General features: G+C 46.7%; 1 protein-coding gene across 2 annotated transcripts; it reads left to right on the top strand.

Annotated features, from left to right (window-relative positions):
• Positions 1-3,117: 3,117 nt before the first annotated feature.
• On the top strand, positions 3,118-21,074 carry OASL (2'-5'-oligoadenylate synthetase like). Of its 2 annotated transcripts, XM_060119414.1 has the most exons (6): positions 3,118-3,315; positions 7,571-7,853; positions 9,270-9,445; positions 15,157-15,398; positions 17,575-17,722; positions 20,520-21,074. In XM_060119414.1, exons 1-6 carry the CDS (start codon positions 3,118-3,120, stop codon positions 21,072-21,074), a joined length of 1,602 nt encoding a protein of 533 aa, XP_059975397.1. The 2 variants fall into 2 exon arrangements, with proteins under 2 accessions (XP_059975397.1, XP_059975398.1); XM_060119415.1 differs by lacking the exons at positions 15,157-15,398; positions 20,520-21,074 and having other exon boundaries at positions 17,575-17,598.
• Positions 21,075-21,985: the final 911 nt, after the last annotated feature.

Raw genomic sequence — 21,985 nt, 5'->3', positions numbered from 1 at the left:
CCACTGTACAGTGTCCTGACACATCTCCCTATATCTATCCCTGCCCCCTGCAATCCATCCTCCCCACAGAAGCAGCCAGACCAATCTTTCCAGAATGGTAATTTCACCTCTGGTCGCTCCTCTGATTTGCCACTGCCCTCAGGACAAATTCAGCACAGATTCACCTGATATTTGACCCAGTGGATCACTTTCTCTTTCCTAGAACAATGTTTCCACTTGGCTATCAAAACGCACTCCTGATTTTTCTTCCACCTCCCTGGCTACTCCCACTCATTCTTGTTTGCTGGATGCTTGCCTCTCCCCAGTCACTTAATATTAAGTGTTTCAGGGCCCAGTCGTTGGTCCTTTTCTTGTCTTGCTCTATACTCACTCACTTGGTGATCTCATCCAGCCTTATGGCTTTAAATATGTCTATGCTGGTAATTTGTATCTCAACCCCAGATTTCCTCCCTGAAATCCACTCAAATATGCAACTCCCTACCCCACTTGGATCTCACTAGACACTCAAGTTCACTTCCAAAACCGAGCTCCCGATCTTCATGCCTACACTGTGCCCTTGCCCAGTCTTTCCCTTCTCAGCTAAGGACAATTCCATCCTTCCAGTTGCTAAGGCCAAAAGCCTTAGAGTGGTCCTTGACTCTAATCTTTCTCTCACATCACACTCTATCCATTAGCAAGACCTTTTTATACTCAAAATATAGCCAGTGAAATGATATGATGTCTGGGATTCACTTCCAAATAATACAGGAGGGGAGATGTGGATGGAGATATCATTGAAACAAGATTGTCTATAGGCTGGGACTCCCTGGCAGTCCAGTCATTACGACTCTGCGCTTCTACTGGAGGGGGCACAGGTTCGATCCCAAGTTGGGGAACTAAGATCTCGCATGCCGGGTGGCCAATAAAAATAAAAATGGGCAGAGGACCTGAAAAAACATTTTAAAAACTGTCTACAGGTTGATGATTGTTGAAGATGGGGGATGGTACATGGAGGTTCATTATATTTTCTACTTTTGTTCATGTTTGAAATTTTCCATAATAAGAAAATTGAATCATACGCTTCTCCCTACCTTCCACTGCTACCATTCTGACCCAAGGCGCCACATCTCTTGTCTGGACTGTTGCAGTAGCTTCTTAACTGAATTCCTGCTTCTGCTCTCACCTCTACTCCCCACTGCCTGCTTTTAATCTAATCTTCCCACCAACAGTTAGTGTGATACTGTTAAAATGAAAGTACAGCCATGTCCCTCTTCTGCTTGGAACTCCCCAGTGGCTCCCCATTTCAATCAGAGTAAAAGTCCAAGTCTTATTAGTCTTCAAAATCCTACACAATTTACCCCCCACCCTTGTACTCAAAACTCATCCCCTCCCACTCTCCCCCCTTGATCATTCCATTCCAGTCACACTGCTATTCCTCAATCCCACCAGGCACACTGCCGCCACAGGGCCTTTGCACTTGCTGTTCCTTCTCCCATTCTTTTTTTTTAAAAAATATTTATTTATTTTTTTTTTGGCTGAGCCGGATCTTAGTTGCGGCACATGGGATCTTTCGTTGCAGCGTGTGGACTTCTTAGTTGCCACATACAGACTCTTAGTTGAGGCATGCGTGTGGGATCTAGTTCCCCGACCAGGGATCGAACCTGGGCCCCCTGCATTGGGAGAGTGGAGTCTTACGCACTAGACCACCAGGGAAGTCCCACCTTCTCTCATTCTTCCCTCTGACATACATACAGCTTGCTCTTCACCTCCTTCATGTCTTTGCTCAAATGTCTCCTTTTCAGACCTTCCCTAACCACCTTCTTTGAGACTGAACCCCTAAACATTGCCACTTCTCACTCCCCACACGTAGTCGGTACCTTTTAACCTCTTTCCCTGCTTTATTTTCCTGATTAGCACTTATCACCATCTTAATTACTATAATGTTACTTATTTATCCTGTTTATTATCTGTCTCCACCATTAGAGTGTAAGCCCTCTGCAGTCCAAGAATTTTGCCTATTCACTGTTGTATCCCCAGGACACCTGCCTGGCACATAGCAGGCACTAAACAAATGTTTGTTGAATGAATGGCATTCCGAGTTTCAAACCCTGCCCACTTGTCCAGGCACAGCTCTCACCTCTCCCCTCCCTGCCCTCCATGCCAACGTGGATCTGACAGCCGAGTCCTGGCACATACCAGGATGATTCACACTTCTCAGCCTTATCCTGTCTTGTGCCCTCTGTCTCCTGGCTGCATTCCCAGTCTTTTAAGACTCATCTCAAGCAGGTGTCCACTGACACCACAGGTGACCCGGAAAAAACTCTTCTGCCTGAATTTCCACCAGGTTTCTGTGCCCTCTTTTCTCCTAGTACACAGGACACTGGACTTCCTGTGTCTCCTCTGTCTCCCTCACTGCTCTGGGAGCCCCTGGGGCAGCAACCACATCTTATGTTTTCTTCTTAGCACAATGTCTGGCACCCAGCCAGCACTCACTAGATGTACAGTGAGCGAATAATAATACTTGCATTTACTTAATGTTTTCTCTGCTAAATGTTCTCACGCTTAATCCACACAACCTATGGGGTAGGTATTATTCTTAAACCCATTTTAAGGATTATTTATGTCTGGCAAAGGGCAGACTGGAATTCCAGAGTTTGTTCTGCGGGACCCTAGAATCCCCACTGTTCAGCCCAACCTCCAGCGAGTCCCTGCTCTTACTGAGCCTGTTTCGGGTGACAAGGTTGTGGGGATGGGATTGGTGGATACCATCCAACTCCCATCTCTGGGGGAGTTACCTTTCCCGGGGCCATCCTCAAGCCAATCTCAGTTTCCAAGTTGTAAAAGGGAAACTAAGAGTTGAGAAACGAAACCTACAACAGAAAGCGTGACTAAAAGCCCCGCCTGTTAAGGTGGTTTCACCCAGTATCCCTTGGTGCCCCAGCCACAGCAAACAGCCTCCAGGAAGAGGATCCCCTGGTCAGCCAGACGCGTCTTGTTTCCTCTCCACTCTGGTCCTTTATTCCACAGGGTGCTGGAGGTCAGCTGAGGAGGAGTCCCCTTAAAGAAGAGTGTGTGTGCCAGGAGCTGGGTAGGTGTGTGGGTATATATCTAGCCACCAGTGGTACTCTCAAGACAGAGATGGCAGTGCCCCCGGAGCTGTTTGTCACCCCAGCTTCCGGACTGAACTCCTTCGTGGCTCACTGTCTGCATCCCAGCCAGGAGTGGAAAAAAGAGGTGCTGGAGACAGTGCAGACCGTGGAACAGTTCCTGAGCGAGCAGAGCTTCCAGGGGGAGCATGGGCTGGACCAGGAGTTCTGGGTGCTGAAGGTGGTCAAGGTGAGACTGGTTCCCTCCATCCCCAGGCCAGGGCTGGGCAAAATGCAGCTTGTGGGTCTACATCCCTGAGGATGCTGGGACCTCTTGCCTCATTATCCCTAGCCCCTGCTACTGACATCTCAAGACATTCCATCCCAGTGCACTGCTGCCTTGAGCAGAGCAAGTCCAGTAAGGAAGCTAATAATAATAGTGCACTTTTTTGGATGCACTAGCCTAACCGCTTAACATGTATTATGTCTAATTTGTGTACCCTGTGAGGTAAGTACTATTCTTTTCCCATTTTACTGATGAGCAGAATGGAAACAGTGATTTAAGATCCATAATGACCAAATGCAACGCAAGGTCTCTGATTGGATTTTGGTGTGAATGGGCCATCTGTAAAATATAATTTGGGAACAATTGGGGAGATTTCAATATGACCAGAATATTAAATAATATATATAAGGGAATTGGTTTTTTTAATATTTATTTATTTTATTTATTTATTTTCTTGGCTGCATCAGGTCTTAGTTGTGGCAATGCAGGATCTTTTCTTGCAGCATGCAGGCTCGGGCTTCTCTCTAGTTGTGGCATGTGTGCTTTCTCTCTCTAGTTGTGGCTCGTGGGCTCCAGGGTGTGTGGGCTCTGTAGTTTGCGGCACGCAGCCTCTCTAGTTGAGGTGTGGGAGCTCAGTAGTTGTGGCACGTGGGCTTAGTTGCCCTGCGGCATGTGAGATCTTAGTTCCCCCACCAGGGATCGAACCCGAGTCCCCTGCACTGGAAGGTGGATTCTTTACCACTGGACCACCAGGGAAGTCCCAGGGAATTGTTTTTTTGAGACATAATAGTTTTGTGGTTATGGGGGAATCCTCTGTTGGACACAAATGCTAAAGTATTTAGGGACAATAGTCCTTAGTGTCTGTAATTTACTTTAAAGTGGCTTAGTTGAAGCAAATATGGCAAAGAGTTTAGACTTGTTGAATCTGACTGGGTGGATGTATAAGTGTTCATTGTATTCTCTTTCTATTTTTCTGTTTAAAATTTTTGATAATGGAAAATTTTTTTAATGGAAGCTCAGAGAGGTGAGGTCACTTGCCCAAGGTCACACAGCTAGTGGTGAAGCTGGGATTTCAACCAGGATCTATCTTACTCCACTCCAGGCTGAGCTTTATTCCCCCAAGCCCTTCCTGCAGCTGTGTCATGTCACCTCCTGTCCTAGCTAGGATAATAATGCAAGAGGGTCAAAACTAGAAAGGTGTGATGAGAAAAACAACTTTTGAGGAAAACAATTTTGTTTTTCTGAGTGGCTGCCTAGGCATTTTACAGTATGGTGACCCTACTAACACCAAAAGTTCAGAGTCTGGACTTTTAGATAGGTTTCGGGTATCCCCACAGGTTCCTGCTTTCCTTTCCTGGTGGAACCTTTTAAAATAACCACTTAGTGGGCTTCCCTGGTGGTCGAGTGGTTAAGACTCTGAGCTTCCACTGCAGCGGGCACGGGTTCGATCCCTGGTCAGGAAAGTTCTGCATGCCGCACCGTGTGGCCAAAATACATAAATAAATAAAATTTTTTAAAAATTTAGAGCTAAGAGGGTTTAAAAAATTTTTTTTTAATTAAAAAAAATAACCACTTAGAGTAAAGCCTGTGAAAAGTTAGTAACCTCTGCCCCAATCACCTTGTAAGTAAGTACTAGGTGCTTGCTACCTTGCTCTATCTCCGGCTGGTTTGTGACCTGGGGCGGAGAACTGCGCTTCCCCCGGCTCACTGCATCCCCTTGCTTCTGGGATCTGTAAGTAATAAATCTTTTTTTTATTTTTTAAAATTAATTTTTGTTGTTGGAGTATAGCTGCTTTACAATGTTGTGTTAGTCTCTGCTGTACAGCAAAGTGAATCAGTTATACGTATACATATATCCCCTCCTTTTTAGATTTCTTTCTCATTCAGGTCACCACAGAGCATTGAGCAGAGTTCCCTGTGCTATACAGTAGGTTCTCATTAGTTATCTGTTTTTGAAAGTAATAATGACTCTGCTCTCTTTGTGTGGGTGTATTGAAACTGCACCTTTCCTCCAAATGACCCCATGGGTTTCATTTCCCCACAGAGGGAGTGTGGATGCTGAGGGAGCTACCTGCCCACCGTGTGTGGGCGGCTTGTGCCCCCTGGCCAATGAGAAATTAACACTTTATTTGGGCTTTAAACCCTCCCCCCACCACTGAAAATCTGGTGAGCTGTGCTGGTCCACATGAGTGAATGCTTGTCCTTGGGTTTGAATAGGTTTGCTGAAGCAAGTCATGAAGCCTGTTCTAGACCGCTCTTCCCTCTCTGCCTGTATCTTACCAGTGGAAAAGGTGGGACGGGCAGTGCAGTCACAGCCTTCAGTGGGATGTGCTCTTCATCTGCACCCAGGGTGCCATTCCCAGCCCTCTCACATGGGGCAGAAACGCTGAGTCCGAATGCAGGTGGAGAAACAAAATGGAAAAGGAAGAGGAAAGAAAAGATGGAGGAATCCTGCACAGAAGCAGGGCCTGTCACATAGACTTGGGTCACAGGGAAGAAAGAGGTAGAACCACCACACCTGGTGTTCTGACCCTGTCTCTGACTGTGACTATCACTCCTGGCTGTGAGTCCATGGCGAGTTGATTAACCCTCAACTGCCTTCCTTTTCTCATCTGTACAATGGGGATAATTATACTAGTCCCCCCACCTCAATTAATGGGGGTGAGGATTAAAAGACACTGTGTGTATAAAGGGCTTTCAGTGGTGCCAGGCACAGCAAGGGCTCAACTGGCGGCAGCTGGGTCATCATCAATGTTCCTTGACTCCACCCACCAGTGGAGGTAGCCGACCTGAGGTCTGATGCATCCCTGGCAATTCCACCTCCCAACCTGGAGTAAGAAAGAGAGAAGGCCAGAGAGTTGGGGGACTTAGTATTCCAGAGGTCACAGCACTGGAGAGCAAGTTTAGGATCTCAGAACATCAAAAAGACCCTTTCAAAATCATCCAGCTCAGGCTCCTTCAATTCAGATGGGGAAGCTGAACTCCAGGCAGGAGAAGAGATGATCTACGTCAAGTAGAGCAGAAGGAAGAGAGATATATTGCTGACTTCCTGTGTGCCAGGCACCACGGCAAGCCCTTGGCACACATTGTCTTATCAAATCCTCCCAATCACCCAGTGACTCACGTGCCGTCATTACTCTGAGGTTCCAGATGAGGGACAGCGTTCAGAAGGATCATGCAACTGAGAAACAGGGGCGTGAGGTGAGGTCAAGGTCAGGCTGCCCCGTTCCCCAGCCCTTGGTTCTCATTCACCAGGCAATCCTATGCCCCCCTTTTTATTTTTATTTTATTTTTTAGGTATTAGTTTCTTCATTTATTTATTTATTTAGGCTGTGCCAGGTCTGAGTTGCCACAGGCGGGATCTTAGTTGTGGCATGCAGACTTCTTAGCTGCGGCATGCATGCAGGACCTAGTTCCCCAACCAGGGATCAAACCTGGGCACCCTGCATTGGGGGGGCGGAGTATTACCCACTGGACCACCAGGGAAGTCCCTGTGCCCCCCTTTTTAATGTCATGATATTATTCAGACATCTGCCCCCCCCCAAGAATCCTCCAACCACCACCCTGTGGAGGATGACTGTTCCCTTGGAGTGGGGATCACTCTGCAGATAAGGCTGAGTCTCGGAAGCGAGACAGTGGAGTAAATAAGAAGCGTGGGCTGTGGAGTCTGGCTGCCTGGTTGGAAGTGCCCACTGTGTGACCCTGGACGAGAGGCTTGCCTCTCGACATCCCCACTTTCTCCCCTGTAAAGAAGGGATGTTAATGCTCCACACCCGGACTTCCCTGGTGGCACAGTGATTAAGAATCCGCCTGCGAATGCAGGGAACACGGATTCGATCTCTGGTCAGGGAAGATCCCACATGCTGCGGAGCAACTAAGCCTGTGCGCCACAGCTACTGAGCCTGTGCTCTAGAGGCCCCGAGCCACAACTACTGAAACCAGTGCGCCTAGAGCCCGTGCTCCGCAACAAGAGAAGCCACCGCAATGAGAAGCCCGCGCACTGCAATGAAGAGTAGCCCCCGCTCACCACAACTAGAGAAAGCCCGCGCGCAGCAAAGACCCAATGCAGCCAAAATTAAATAAATAAACAAATTATTTTATAAAAAGGAAATACTCACCGCCCATCCCTCAGGGCTGTGGCGATCATCTGTGGAAAGAGCCTCAGGGATTGCCTGGTCCAGGCAGTGGCCTCGGGGTGATGGGACTCTGTGCTCTGCAGGTGGGCTCCTTCGGGAACGGCACAGTGCTCAGGGACAGCTCAGAGGTGGAGCTGGTGATGCTCCTGAGCGGTTTCCACAGCTTCCAGGAGGAGGCCAGGCACCACCACGACATTCTGAGCCTGCTATGTGAAAAGCTCAAGTATTGCCAGGACCTCCTGAGCCTCCAGCTCCAGGACCTGAGGCTGGTCCAGGGAGTCCCCTCTGCTGTCGCCTTCACCATCCAGTCCTGGGAGACTGCGGAGCCCATCACTGTCACCATCGTGCCAGCCTACGGGGTCCTGGGTAAGGGGAAGCCCACCAGACTCACACGACCGCCCTCCCGGGGGACCCGCAGCTTCCTCACCTCTCCTTCGTGGCCACGTGCAGACACCTGTATTCACCCATTCAACCCATGTCCTGTGCTGGGTGCTGGGTGACCACAGTGCCTGGGACTGATTCAACTCTGGCTGTCCTGTGGCTCAACTTAGGAAACAGATTTATCAAAGAATCACACAGATAAATATATGATTGGAGAGGACGTGAGAGCCATGGAGGGGAAGGCGTAAGAGCAACCCCAGGCGCTTCTGGAACATTTACCATGGGGGCGGGGCCTGTCATTGTCTGTGCTTTCCTGGAAGCAAAGCCTGAGACAGGGATGTGAGGATAAGCAGTCCCAGGAGATGCTGGTGGGGAAGCAGGGGAGTGAGACGGAAGGGGGGGAGCACGACAAGGTGCAGGTTGAACTAGTCACCATGCTGAGCAGCTGGGCTTGTGCCCTGCAGAGCTCTGGAAAAAGTGCAGAGCACGTCTCCCAAGTGGGTTGTTGAGTGTTTCATCCACCAGCTTCCCATCAGCCATCGGCTGAGGGCTGCTTCCCGGGAGCACCGATGACACTAGTAACGGTATCAGCTACAAGCCCAGATGATCCAGCTTTCATCTGGTGCACCGGCTCCTCTTAACTAGAGTGGCTGCTGGGAGTTGCTCCATGGAGAAAGTGTCAGAATTGGGATCCCATCTGAGCCAGAAAGAGACAGTGGGAGGCATTAGTGGTAGTGATGTATGCCCCACCCTTCAGCAAACGTGCTCTCTGAACCCAGCTTTCTTATATGGAACTGGTCCTTCCCTATAGTGACGGACGCTTCATATAAATCGCTGAGAGATCCAAAACAGACATTAAGGGAAACTGAGGGTGACGGGCACATCAAGAGAGGACAATAGTCCTTGAGTAGCCTGAGGAATAGAAAACCCACTTTAAAAAAAAATGTATTTTATTGAAGTCTAGTTGATTTACAATGTTGTGTTAATTTCTGCTGTACAGCAAAGTGAGTCAGTTATCCATATATACACCATTATGTTTTATCACAGCATATTGAATCCAGTTCCCTGTGCTGTACAGTAGGACCTTGTTGTTTCTCCATCCTATGTATAATAGTTTGCATCTGCTAATCCCAGACTCCCAATCCATCCCTCCCCCCCCACCCTCCCCTTTTGGTAACCTGAAGTCTGTTCTCTATGCCTGTGAGTCTGTTTCTGGAAAACTCACTTTTGATTCTCCAGAAGGACAATCAAGAAGGCAAACTGTTAGTCTCTTAAGCTATGTGGTCCCAGGTCTCCCTAGAGAGATACTCCAATAATTACCAGTCTCTCCCCCATGGACTAGTCAGCAACCTGGGGCTTCCTGAGCCCTCACTCTCTCCTCTTTGCCTCCTCTCTCCTCAGAGCCTTCTGTTCCCAACTCTAATCCCTCCCCAGAGGTCTATGTGAGTCTGATTAAGGCCCGCAGTTCCCCTGGACATTTCTCCCCATCCTTCAGCGAGCTGCAGAGAAACTTCGTGAAACACCGGCCCACCAAGCTGAAGAGCCTCCTGCGGCTGGTAAAACACTGGTACCTGGAGGTGAGGAGGCTGCCAGGCTGGGGGCAGGAGCGGAAGATGGAGGAGGGAAGGGAAGAAAAAGGCAGGAACCATATCTGTCATCTCGGGAAACTGCACCAAGAGGCAGTGGAGGTGGGGTGCGAGAGAAGGCTCACCTTTTTTTTTGCGGTACGCGGGCCTCTCGCTGCTGTGGCCTCTACCGTTGCGGAGCACAGGCACCGGACGCGCAGGCTCAGCGGCCATGGCTCACAGGCCCAGCCACTCCGCGGCATGTGGGATCTTCCCGGACCGGGGCACGAACCCGTGTCCCCTGCATCGGCAGGCAGACTCTCAACCACTGCGCCACCAGGGAAGCCCAAGGCTCACCGTTTAAAATGTAAACCTGGCAGAAGATGCAGATGAAGAAGGAGGAAGGAGAGGAGGGGGAGGAGAAAGAAACAGAGGAGGAAGGAGAGAAATAAGGAACGTACTGTATTTCAAAGAACGAGTGCTTGTAATGGTCCAGCTACAGTCCAGTGCTGGCTAAGGTCAACTTCTCTGGGCTGTCTGGACATTAATCTCAGCTGATTAAGGACTAACAAGAGGAAAAATTTGTTTAATTCCACACTGCACCAATTCCCCCTCCAAATGATTGAGTTCCTGAGTATCATGATCATTACTGAATGAGTACATCCACAGCAGCTACTTTTTAGATTTCACATATGATGTCTGCATGGTACCAGGTATATTTCAAGCTACCCAGATGAACATGTCATCTGAACTTATGAAAGGAAGACTCAGAAACAAACAAAAAATGAGAAAGAAAGAAAAAAGATGCTTACTTATTTTTTTTTAATGGTAAGGGTCAGATTTTAGAAAGACCAGTCCAGTCCAAAAAGAAAAAAAAAGTATTTAAAGATAAAAATCAGGATATTACCAAAGTTAGTTTATAGTTAGTATGTTTTTGGTGGAAAAGCAGTCATTTTCTTACATGATTATCACTTCTGCCAAGGTTGTGATGTATCTTCAGATGTTAGCATCACCGAAGCCAAGAATGAAATTGGTTTTTTTGGTCAGTCAGTCACTTAAGAGGCATTGATCCAAGGTTTTGTGGATTTGGAGAGCTAGAACTCAACAAAATGATCTTTTTGCTTTGTCTGTCTGTCTAAGTGTACAAAGTGTTTTCTTCCTGTATATGACTTGCACATTTATAGTAATGTCCACAGAACAACGTATCAGCTTTACTTCTATAGCCCTTTCTTTGTTCAAGTCTCTGCCACTAAGAGACTTCCCTGGTGGTGCAGTGGTTAAGACTCCATGCTTCCACTGCAGGAGGCACAGGTTTGATTCCTGGTCAGGGAACCAAGATCCCCGTGTGGCCAAAAACAAACAAACAAGCAAACAAAAAAACCCCAAAAGTCTCTGCCTCTGAGACAAGAATTTGTCTGCATATGGTTTTTTTTTTTTTTTTGTAATTTTTTTTTTCAAGTATAATTTTTTTTTTATTTTACAAATTTAATCAGTTATACATATACATATGTTCCCATATCCCCTCCCTTTTGCGTCTCCCTCCCACCCTCCCTATGCATATGGTTTTTTGAAACAGTTTTTTGATTCAGTATTATTATTTGTTTGTTTGTTTGTTTGTTTGTTTTTGTCTGTGTTGGGTCTTCGTTGCTGCGCCCAGGCTTTCTCTAGTTGCAGCGAGCGGGGGCTACTCCTCATTGTGGTGCGCAGGCTTCTGATTGCGGTGGCTTCTCTTGTTGCGGAGCACAGGCTCTAGGCACGTGGGCTTCAGTAGTTGTGGCTCATGGGCTCTACAGCGCAGACTCAGTAGTTGTGGCGCACGGGCTTAGTTGCTCCGCGGCATGTGGGATCTTCCCTGACCAGGGCTCAAACCCGTGTCCCCTGCAGGCGGATTCTTAACCACTGGGTCACCAGGGAAGTCCCTGATTCAGTATTATTGATTTGATGTTTTCTTTTATTTGAGAACTTTTATTTAGCTAAGTGTTACAAGATGTGTTTGTTGATACTTAAGGACACAAAGAGATCATATTGTATGTTAAACAAAACTAGAATCCCGTGATGCTAAAAAGGTTGATAGTTCATTTTTGTCTGGAAACGTAACATCACAGGAGTTGTCGTTCACTTTCATGGTTCAAAATTATTTTATGATTCTTACCAACTCATCTACTGGGGTCAGGGACCAAGGAACATGTAAGTGAGCTTCTCTGGGTTCTATCCACCAAATCTTAACTGTAAGAATGTCACTGATCTCAGAGATGCCCAAGTTTGTGCATGCTCATGACAAACCAAAAAGTGTTATTTTGACTATCTATAATTCTGGGCTTTCATAAGCCTTGCAACGGTATTAGTTTCCAAGGGGGACTTATGAGCATCATTTCCGCATGTGAAGAGATGTCCTTGATTTCTTTTGTGTTTTAATTTACCAACAAGCTGATGTTTATGTTCTATCTTTTGAAGTATTTAATTCAATGCCATTTTGGGAAAAAGATGGGGCTTTCCCCAGTGTTTTGGCTGAGCTTTCTTTTTTGTGTGTGTGTGGTACGCGGGCCTATCACTGTTGTGGCCTCTCCCGTTGCGGAGCAACAGGCTCTGGATGCGCAGGCCCAGCGGCCATGGCTCATGGGCCTAGCCACTCTGCAGCATGTGGGATCTTCCCGGACCAGGGCACGAACCCATGTCCCCTGCATCGGCAGGCAGACTCTCAACCACTGTGCCACCAGGGAAGCCCTTGGCTGAGCTTTTGACATAAGTGTTTTGTTTGGTTGTTTTTTTGTTTTGTTTTGGAGGTTTTTTTGTCTTTTACCATTTTAAGTGTACAAGTCAGTGGCATTAATTACATTCACAGTGTTGTGTAAATATCACCATTATTTCCAGAACTTTTTTTTATCATCCAAAACAGAAACTATACCTGTTAAACAATAACCTCCCATTCTACCCTCCCTCCAGCCCTGTAATCTCTATTCTACTTTCTATCTCTAAGAACTTGACCGCTCTAGGGACCTCTTATAAGTGGAGTCATACAATATTTGTCTTTTTCTGTCTGATCCTTTTTTTCCTTTTTGGCTGTGCCACGCGGCACGCGGGATCTTAGTTCCCCTAACAGGGATGGAACCGTGCCCCCTGCAGTGAAAGGACAAGTCCTACCCACTGGACCACCAGGGAATTCCCTGTGTCTGATTATTAACCGTGGGATTATCATACCTAATTGGATGAGATTTCTGAGATGAATACAAGTTTACATATACATTTGATTTATTCTTTTTTTTAAATTATTTATTTATTTATTTATTTTTGGCTGTGTTGGGTCTTCGTTGCTACCCGCGGGCTTTCTCTAGTTGCGGCGAGCTGGGGCTACTCTTCGTTGCGGTGCGTGGGCTTCTCATTGCGGTGGCCTCTCTTATTGTGGAGCACGGGCTCTAGGTGCGCGGGCTTCAGTAGTTGTGGCTTACAGGCTCAGTAGTTGTGGTGCACAGGCTTAGCTGCTATGCGGCACGTGGGATCTTCCTGGACCAGGGCTCCAACGCGTGTCCCCTGCATTGGCAGGCGGATTCTTAACCACTGAGCCACCAGGAAAGTTCCAATTTATTCTTGATTTATCTAAGTCTAGCATGGTAGGAAGGAGGACAGATTTTTTGAACGTATGTAAACGCTACATATTCCTGAAAAGGAACTTAATAAAGACACTTTGTGAATATTAAGCCACCATTCTGAATAGTTTTATAAGTAAGGCCAATTTATATATGCTATTATTTTACAGAATAATTATCTTTGTTTTCCTGAGGATTTGTTAGTTCATAATCTATAGTAGGAATTTTTATAGGAATTTTTTTTATTCTGAGGTATCAGTTGGAATCATATATCATTTACAGAATGTATCTTAGTTTGCATATGTATTTCCGTATATTGAGGGTAGGAGAGTAAGAAAGAAAGGTTTTTTTTTTCTCTCTCATATAGTCATCAATAGAACATTAACCTGAGTAATTAATTCTCATTTTGTTAAGCAATCTGCTCTTATGAAGTTGCCTACTTCTGAAATAAAAGATTCTGGTGAAATTCTGACTCAGTCCCCTTTGGTGGCCATATGAGTCTTTATCCACGAATTTATTACACTTCATAAATTTCCCATAGTGGAGTTGGGAGGAAGAGATTTGCTGGCAGATAGATTATATTGTAATCAAACCATTCTTTTATGAAATCCTTTTTTTTCATTTACATACATAAAAACAACAAGAATTGGCAGCTGTGATTTTACTATTTTAATTACGGGTCCAAAATAAACACAGCATAAAATCTAACAGTCCCTCAGCTCCTAATTTTACAGGGCTGTCTTCCAGGAATCATATGTGTGTGCGTGCACACACTGCACCCCTACCCCCCAATATTTGAGTGGTTTAAATTCATAATGCCATACAAGACAACAATAACAGGGCTCCCAGGAGATATCTGAATTCTCAAGACAAACAGACCAAAAGAGAGCAAGAGAGAGAGAGAAACACAAAATACAATCAAATTCTCATTGACTGGGCTTCCCTGGTGGCGCAGTGGTTGAGAGTCCGCTTGCCGATGCAGGGGATACGGGTTCGTGCCCAGGTCCAGGAAGATCCCATATGCCGCAGAGTGGCTGGGCCCGTGAGCCATGGCCACTGAGCCTGCATGTCCGGAGCCTGTTGCTCCGCAACAGGAGAGGCCACAACAGTGAGAGGCCCGCGTACCGCAAAAAAATAAATTTTCACTTCCTAGCTCAATGTTAGAGAGGTTCTTTAGACAGGAGGTGACTGGTATCCATTAAGATGCTTTCTTTTGCAAGTAACAGAAAAACAGAAAAACCAACTCAAACTGGCTTAACCAATAAAGAGAATTATCAGCTCATGTGTGAAAACCCACAGCAGTGGAGAGGAGGCTTCAGGCACTGTTTGATGAATGCTCCAGCTCAGTTTCTCTATAATACTCTCAGCGTCTCTCAATTCTATATGTCACCTTGGTCCACAGGTTGGCTTCCCTCATGGTGGCAAAATGGCCACATCTGTTCCTGCCCTCACATCCACATAGAAGAGAGGATTTCTCTTATTTCAACCACTGAACAACAGAATGAGGCTTGACTCAAATTAAGCCAACTTAGATTACAAAGCTTCTCTTGAACCAATCACTTGTCAAGGGGAATAGGTTTATACTGGTGACCCTGTCCAGTCAGGGCCAAGCCTGGAGATGAGGATTGGGTCAATCCCGTCCAAACAGCATGGCTACTATACAATGGGGAAGGAAGAAACGCCTGTTAGAGAGGCAACCTCAGTGTTCACCATGGATTCTCAGCTATTACCTAGTTCTATAGTCCCCCAACACACGCATACTATTTTTTTCTCTTTAGCTAAGAAGAGTTTTCTTTAAAAGAAATCTTTCAGAAGCCTAAATAGATTAAAATGGAGCTGCTTAGGCTGGGGTGCTGATTACGGAGGTCAACCTGCTCACTCCTTGGGACACCCCTTTATCCCTCCATTTCCGGGAGTTATGTCAAGCACAGTTTGAAACCAACTGGAGTAACCTAGCTGCTTAATTCTAAAATGGAGAAACCCATTTAGGCCCAGAGAGGGAAAGTGACTTGGCCAAGACTACGCAGCCAGTAGGTAGCAGAGCTGGGACCACAACTTGGATTTTTCTAGTTTCTGGTTCAATGTCATCCTTATAAGGAATCTTGGGGTCTTGCTCTCTCTTCCCATGTCTTTCAACAGTGTGTGAAATCCTGGTGCCTTAGGGCCAAGCTACCCCCTCTCTATGCCCTTGAGCTACTGACCATCTACGCCTGGGAAGTGGGTACTCAGGAGAAGGAATGTTTCGGGTTGGACAGCGGCCTGGCCACCGTGATGAGACTGCTTCAGCAGTATGAGTTACTCTGTATCTACTGGACCTACTACTACACGTTCCAGAACCCGATCATTGAGGACTTTGTTAGAAAACAGCTCAAAAAAGAGAGGTACTAGATCACTGCATGCCAACCACATCTCAAAGAGAAAAGAAAGAGAATTAAGGGAAACACACTTGATATCTCAAGTTGACTGCCTTTCAAAATTGCAAGGAACTTAGGGGCTATAAGCCTTTTCCTTGTTCCTCGAGCCACCACCCCACACTACCTTAGCCCTCTTGCCCTCAGAAGACCATTTCAGAAAAGCTAAGCTACCTTAGCTTTTTAGTGACAGCACGGGAAACTGGAAAGAACCGGGGAGACCCAAGTGTAAGCCCAGCTCCATCATTTTCTCATCTCTGTGAGTCTCCATTCCTCATCTGTAAAACAGGAGTAATTGGCACCAAACATGCAGGACTGTTGGGAGAGTCAGATAAAATATTTGTAAAGGGCCTACAGTATCTAGCCTATGGTAGATGCCAGATAAATGTTGTAGCACATGCTGCCTGTACCCATTCGTATCCCCTGGGCCTTTACCGTTTCCAGGAAGGCTGGTTCAACCTCCAGCTGTCAGCACCTGCGTCCCGTTGCCTGTGGGTTTTCAGCTTCCCCCAGTGACTGGTGGAAGTTGGTGTATAAATACCCCAGCTCCCTCCCATCTCAGATGGAGGGACTCTCTTTGGGACACATGTTCTCTACTACTTCCTAGAGTCCACCCTGGGCGACTAACCCCAAGTTGCTCACAGTGGTAATCACCTTGACACATACACTTTACTGGCATCCTTCCCTTCCCTGTCTCACTTTCCCACTCTCTTATTGGTGCTTCCTGGTATCTCCTTCCAAATAAATGACTTTCACTCAAATCCTGATCTTAGGATCTGCTTCTGGGGGAATGCAGCCTGGGACAACTCTTTACATTAGAAGTTTTAGGTCAATGCAAACAATATCTCAAGATTATTATTCCCTTATGTGAGAGTTGGGTCATTTTTAAAAGGGAGAAAAACCTGGCCTCCTAATGAAAAGAGGATTTATTGTAAGGATGCCCAGAAAATTGACCTTAGAAAACCACTGGGACCTGAGGCAAATCTATAGACTCCCCCTCTCTCTGTTGCTCACTCTCATTGCCCACATGCTCCCTTTCCTCTCACTGCTTCTCTCTCCACACCTGTTCAGCTCCCCTCTTACTCCTAGTTGATGAGGAACCTCCATCATTCCTGGTCCAAAATCCAGAGGGAACCAGTCTGATCACTGGGCACAGGGCCTGCATATCAGGTCACCTGGTGGGTCACTTTGGGTCAGGTGACCCCACCCCATAGGACAGTGTGTTATTACTCTGAATGAGGCAGGACCATTCAGGGAGTCAGGGATGTTGGGAGTTGAGAGCATGGAGCCTAAGGTGTATAGTTCATGTCAGTAGCCTGCTATCACATTGTGTCACTTAGATAAAATCTCAGCTCCCACCTAAGTCAAAAGCTCCTGGAGTACAAGGGCCAGGTCTTGATCATGGGCTTGCCATCCAACACATGTGGTCACCCCAAGCAACCCAAATAGGCTATTAGACCCCCTTCAAGCCAATATTCTTTAAAGTATTTATTCAACATTTACCTAGAGGAGAGATGCTTGGAGACAGCCCAACCTCTCCTCTGTTGAGGCAGAGGAGATGGGTAAGAATCCCATCTTCAGGTTGGGAGAACCTAGGGAGGTCTGTGCCTCAGTTTCCTCATCTGTAAAATGGGGGGAAATCATCGTCACCATCCTCATCATCATAGTCCCTACCTTATAGAATTGTTGTAGGGATTAAAATAGGTTAATTCACATAGGGTTTGAGCCCGTGCCTCAATAAACATCAGTAAATAGTGGTGGTGGTGTTACTGTCATCCAAAGCGATTCAGCAGCTCTGGCCTTGAACTCACGTATGTAGCCTGGTCAGCAAAATGAAAGCTCTGAACTTGAGGCCCACCTGCCTGCGTGGGCCGCTGTTACTGTTTCAGCATGCCTTTGGGGCTCTCACCCTCCGTACACCTCAAAAATTCCTTGCAAACACCTAAAGTACTCTGCCCAAGAGGAATTCTTGGAAACAGAACCTTCTCCATTATGTTACTCTCTGGCAAAGTTTTTGGCCCCTCCTAGACTGACAGTCCTGGGCTCTGGACATAGCAGATGCTCAGATGATTGCCAAGAAGGTTTCTTTCTGGCTTGCGGGCCTCCAAACCAGAAAGAACCTGGGCACCTTCTCTCTGTGTTGCAGGCCTATCATCCTGGATCCAGCTGACCCCACCCACAATGTGGCAAAAGGCTACAGATGGGACATAGTCGCTCAGAGGGCCTGCCAGTGTCTGAAACAGGACTGTTGCTATGACAACTACGAGAACCCAGTCCCCAGCTGGAACGTGAAGGTAATGGCTCCTCTCTGGGCTGCCAGGGGCTTGAAGCTCAGAATGAGATAACTGCATAGTATTTACTTCTGTGCCGATGGAGCCAAGAGGACTTTAGTGTCAGTTTGAGGCCTGGCTGCACCACCTACCAGCTCTGTGAACTTGGGGAAATTATTCAACTGTCTGAGCTTCAGATTCCTTATCTTCAAATTCTTGTTTTCCTGTTTTTTCTTCTTCCCATAACCTACCAAAGAATCACTGGGATTCTTTGCTCTCAATCATTCTCTGCATAAGCTGAGCCCAGGCAAGTCAATTCAATCAGCTGTTTTGTGCCAGCACCAGGCTTGGGGTTGATGCGGGGTGACCAAGGGGGCAACAATGGTTCAGAAATAAGACATGGTCACAACCCTTAAGAAACTTGCCAGATGGAAGCAAACTTGCACAAAACTGCTAAATAGAATTACCAGAGAAGATACTCAGAAAACAAAAAACTGCCATATAATATTATAATGTGATGCCGAACCCACAGTACAGGTAAAGAACATAATAATCTATTTTATTCACATTGTGCTTCACGATTTGCATAGCACTTGTTCAGGGACAAGTCTGTAAAATAGAAAGGTCAAGTAGTATTATTATCTTTTTCATTACTATCCCCATTTTACAGATGGAGATTGAGGCTCAGAGAGGTAAAGTGAATTAACCAAGGTCACACTGCTAAGAAGCAGCAGAGCCAGAATTCACACCCAGGTCTTTGTGGGGCTGTGGAATTGGAAAATAAATGTCATCATCATAAGTCACCAAGGAAGATTTCTTGAAGAAATTAAGGCATGAGGTGGGCCCTAAAAGCCAAGGACGGATGTAGACACTCAGAACAAAGGGTTCTCCATCCAGGGAGAGGGTCAGGGTAAGGGATGAGGGGCAAGGGACTAAAGTTGTGTGCAAAAGACTGAGGTGCTTAGAGCAGAAGGCAGAAGCCGAATCAGAGGCTCCCTAATAAGGAGGAGAGATTAAAAACTGGGGGCCCACCAGCCATATGAGGCCCACAGATGGGCTGAAAAGTATATGCCTTTGGATTTTTCCTGAATATAAAAACCGTCATGAAAAGATCTTTATCTTGACAAATCAGAAGACTTGGCAATGCTGGGCCTATATTCCTTCTTAAAAGGATCAGCTAGAGGTTGGCCCACCATTCCCCTCCCCCAGCACCTTCCAGATGTTGCTCTTCAGACATCTGGGGCTCTCAGGCCCTTGAGTGTGGCCTCCGGTGGTGAAGAACAGACTTTGGAGTCTGGCTGACCTCAGTTCAAATACCCGCTCTTGTGGGCAGAAGACCTAAATAGACATTTCTCCAAAGAAGACATACAGGTGGCCAACAAATACATGAAAAGATGTTCAACATCACTAATCATTAGAGAAATGCAAATCAAAACCACAATGAGGTATCACCTCATGCCAGTCAGAATGGCCATCATCAAAAAATCTAGAAACAGGGCTTCCCTGGTGGCACAGTGGTTGGGAGTCCGCCTGCCGATGCGGGGGACGCGGGTTCGTGCCCTGGCCTGGGAGGATCCCACATGCCACATGGCCGCTGAGCCTGCGCGTCCGAAGCCTGTGCTCCGGAACGGGAGGGGCCACAACAGTGAGAGGCCCGCATACCACAAAAAAAAAAAAAAAAAAAGAAAAGAAAAAAAATCTAGAAACAATAGATGCTGGAGAGGGTGTGGAGAAAAGGGAACCCTCTTGCTCTGTCAGTGGGAATGTAAATTGATACAGCCACTATGGAGAACTGTATGGAGGTTCCTTAAAAAACTAAAAATAGAACTACCATATGACCCAGCAATCTCACTACTGGGCATATGCCCTGAGAAAACCATAATTCAAAAAGATACATGTACTATAATATTCACTGCTGCACTATTTACAATAGCCAGGACATGGAAGCAACCTAAATGTCCACCAATAGATGAATGCATAAAGAAGACGTGTCACATATATACAGTGGAATATTACTCAGCCATAAAAAGGAATGAAATTGAGTTATTTGTAGTGAGGCAGATGGGCCTAGAGTCCGTCATACAGAGTGAAGTAAGTCAGAAAGAGAAAATCAAATACTGTATGCTAACACATATATATGGAATATGAAAAAGCAGTATTGATGAACCTAGTGGCAGGGCAGGAATAAAGACACAGACGTAGAAAACAGACTTGAGGACACGGGGGGTGGGGAAGGGGAAGCTGGGATGAAGCGAGAGAGTAGCATGGACATATATACACTACCAAATGTAAAACAGATAGCTAGTGGGAAGCTGCTGCATAGCAAAGGGAGATCAACTCGATGTTTTGTGACAACCTAGAGGGGTGGGATAGGGAGGGTGGGAGGGAGACGCAAGAGGGAGGGGATATGGGGATGTATGTATACGTATAGCTGATTCACTTTGTTGTACAGCGGAAACTAACACAACATTGTAAAGCAATTAGACTCCAATAAAGATGTGGAAGAAAAAAAACAAACAAATACCTGCTCTGCTCCTCACTACTTTTGTGATGGTCAATAAATGGCGTAACCCTGCTCAGCCACAGTTTCCTCATCTGTAAAATGGGCTAATAGCAGAACCAACCTCATAGGGCTGCTGTGAGAATAAAACACATTAAGAAGAGGATGAACGGCACCCAGCACAGGGCCTGGAAGGTGATTGGCACCCCCTAAATGTTTGCAGCTGCTGCTGTCGTTGTAAAGATGAGGACAGGTAAAGGGCACTTTTGTACTCAGACAGAGGGGTGTGGACTTAACCCCTCTTTGTTCTCTCCCTTCCAGGGGGCACGAGACATCCAAGTGACAGTGGAGCAGTGGGGTTTCTCGGATTTCATCATCATGGTGAACCCTTATGACTCCATAAAGAAGGTTAAAAGGAAGATCCAATGGAACCTGGGCTCCACATCCCTACAGCGTCTGTCCTTCCAGGAGCCCGGCGGGGAGCGACAGCTCCTCAGTAGCCAGTACTCCTTGGCTGATTACAGGGTTTTCTCCAACACTCGCATCTGTCTGCTGCAGACCATTGCCCCTGAGATCCAGGTCTTTGTGAAGAATCCCAATGGTGGGAGCCACGCCTATGCCATTTACCCCAATAGCCTTGTCCTGAACCTGAAGCTGCAGATTGAAGTCAAGGAGGGGCTGCTCAGAGAGGAGCAACAGCTAGAGTTCCAAGGCCAAGTCCTGCAGGATGGGTGGAGCTTGAGGAGCTATGGTGTCCAAGACAGCACCACCCTCACGCTGAAGAAAGAAGAAAAGAAGAAGAAACCAGCTAGTTCCTCTGAAAGACCTCTCTGTGCACTTCTGCCATTTAATCCAGACCCCATCAGTTCCACCTAACCTTGCCAGTAGACAGATGACGAGGGATATGAGAGACTAGATATACAAACGAACAATGGTTAGACCATATTCGACAATAGAACTCTGACCCACAAGCTCTGCAGCCACCAGCCCGAAGCCAAACCACAATCCCTGCATCAATCGACCCCAAACCATCAGGATTTGGTCAATAACTGCCAGCTTCCTTATTCCCTCCCTTCCAATTTAGGATCGATGAAAGAAAGCCAAACAAGCTCCCTAACCAATCACATAGGACAGCCTGCTTCTGCTTAGCCCACCTCCAGCTTCCCCATGCAGACAACCTCAGTCAGGGTATGCCTGAAGCCTTCTCTTTTTCCAACTATAAAGCTGTCCCACCGCCCTGCTTGCATTGGAGTCTCTGCCAAAGGCAAGGGATAGTGGCTGATTCCCTGCTATAGCAAGTTGGGAATAAATAATCTTTGTTTGTTCTCTTTCGGATGGTCTTCATTTCTTTCCACAGATGCTAGGGCTGTCCTGGCATTATTGCTTAAACATTTGAGCCTCTCAACTCTGGAAAGTGAGGACTGTAGGGAAACTGAGATGAAGAAAAGCAAAGTCTGGGAGAGCGAGGATGATGTGGTGTTAAAAGTCCCCTTGGAGTTCCCTGGTGGCACAGTGGTTAAGAATCTGTCTGCCAATGCAGGGGACACAGGTTCGAGCCCTGCTCTGGGAAGATCCCACATGCCGCGGAGCACCTAAACCCATGCGCCACAACAAGAGAAGCCACCACAATGAGAAGCCCGCGCACTGCAACAAAGACCCAACGCAACCAAAAGTAAAAATATAATAAATTTTTTAAAATCCCCTCAACTTATTTACAAAACAGAAGTAGAGTCACGGATGTAGAAAACAAACTTATGGCTACCAGAGGAAGGTGGGTAGGGTGGTGA

Source organism: Mesoplodon densirostris, chromosome 15 (assembly GCF_025265405.1).
Source record: "Mesoplodon densirostris isolate mMesDen1 chromosome 15, mMesDen1 primary haplotype, whole genome shotgun sequence".
Classification (NCBI taxonomy): domain Eukaryota; kingdom Metazoa; phylum Chordata; class Mammalia; order Artiodactyla; family Ziphiidae; genus Mesoplodon; species Mesoplodon densirostris.
This window is presented reverse-complemented; position numbering and strand designations above follow the sequence as displayed.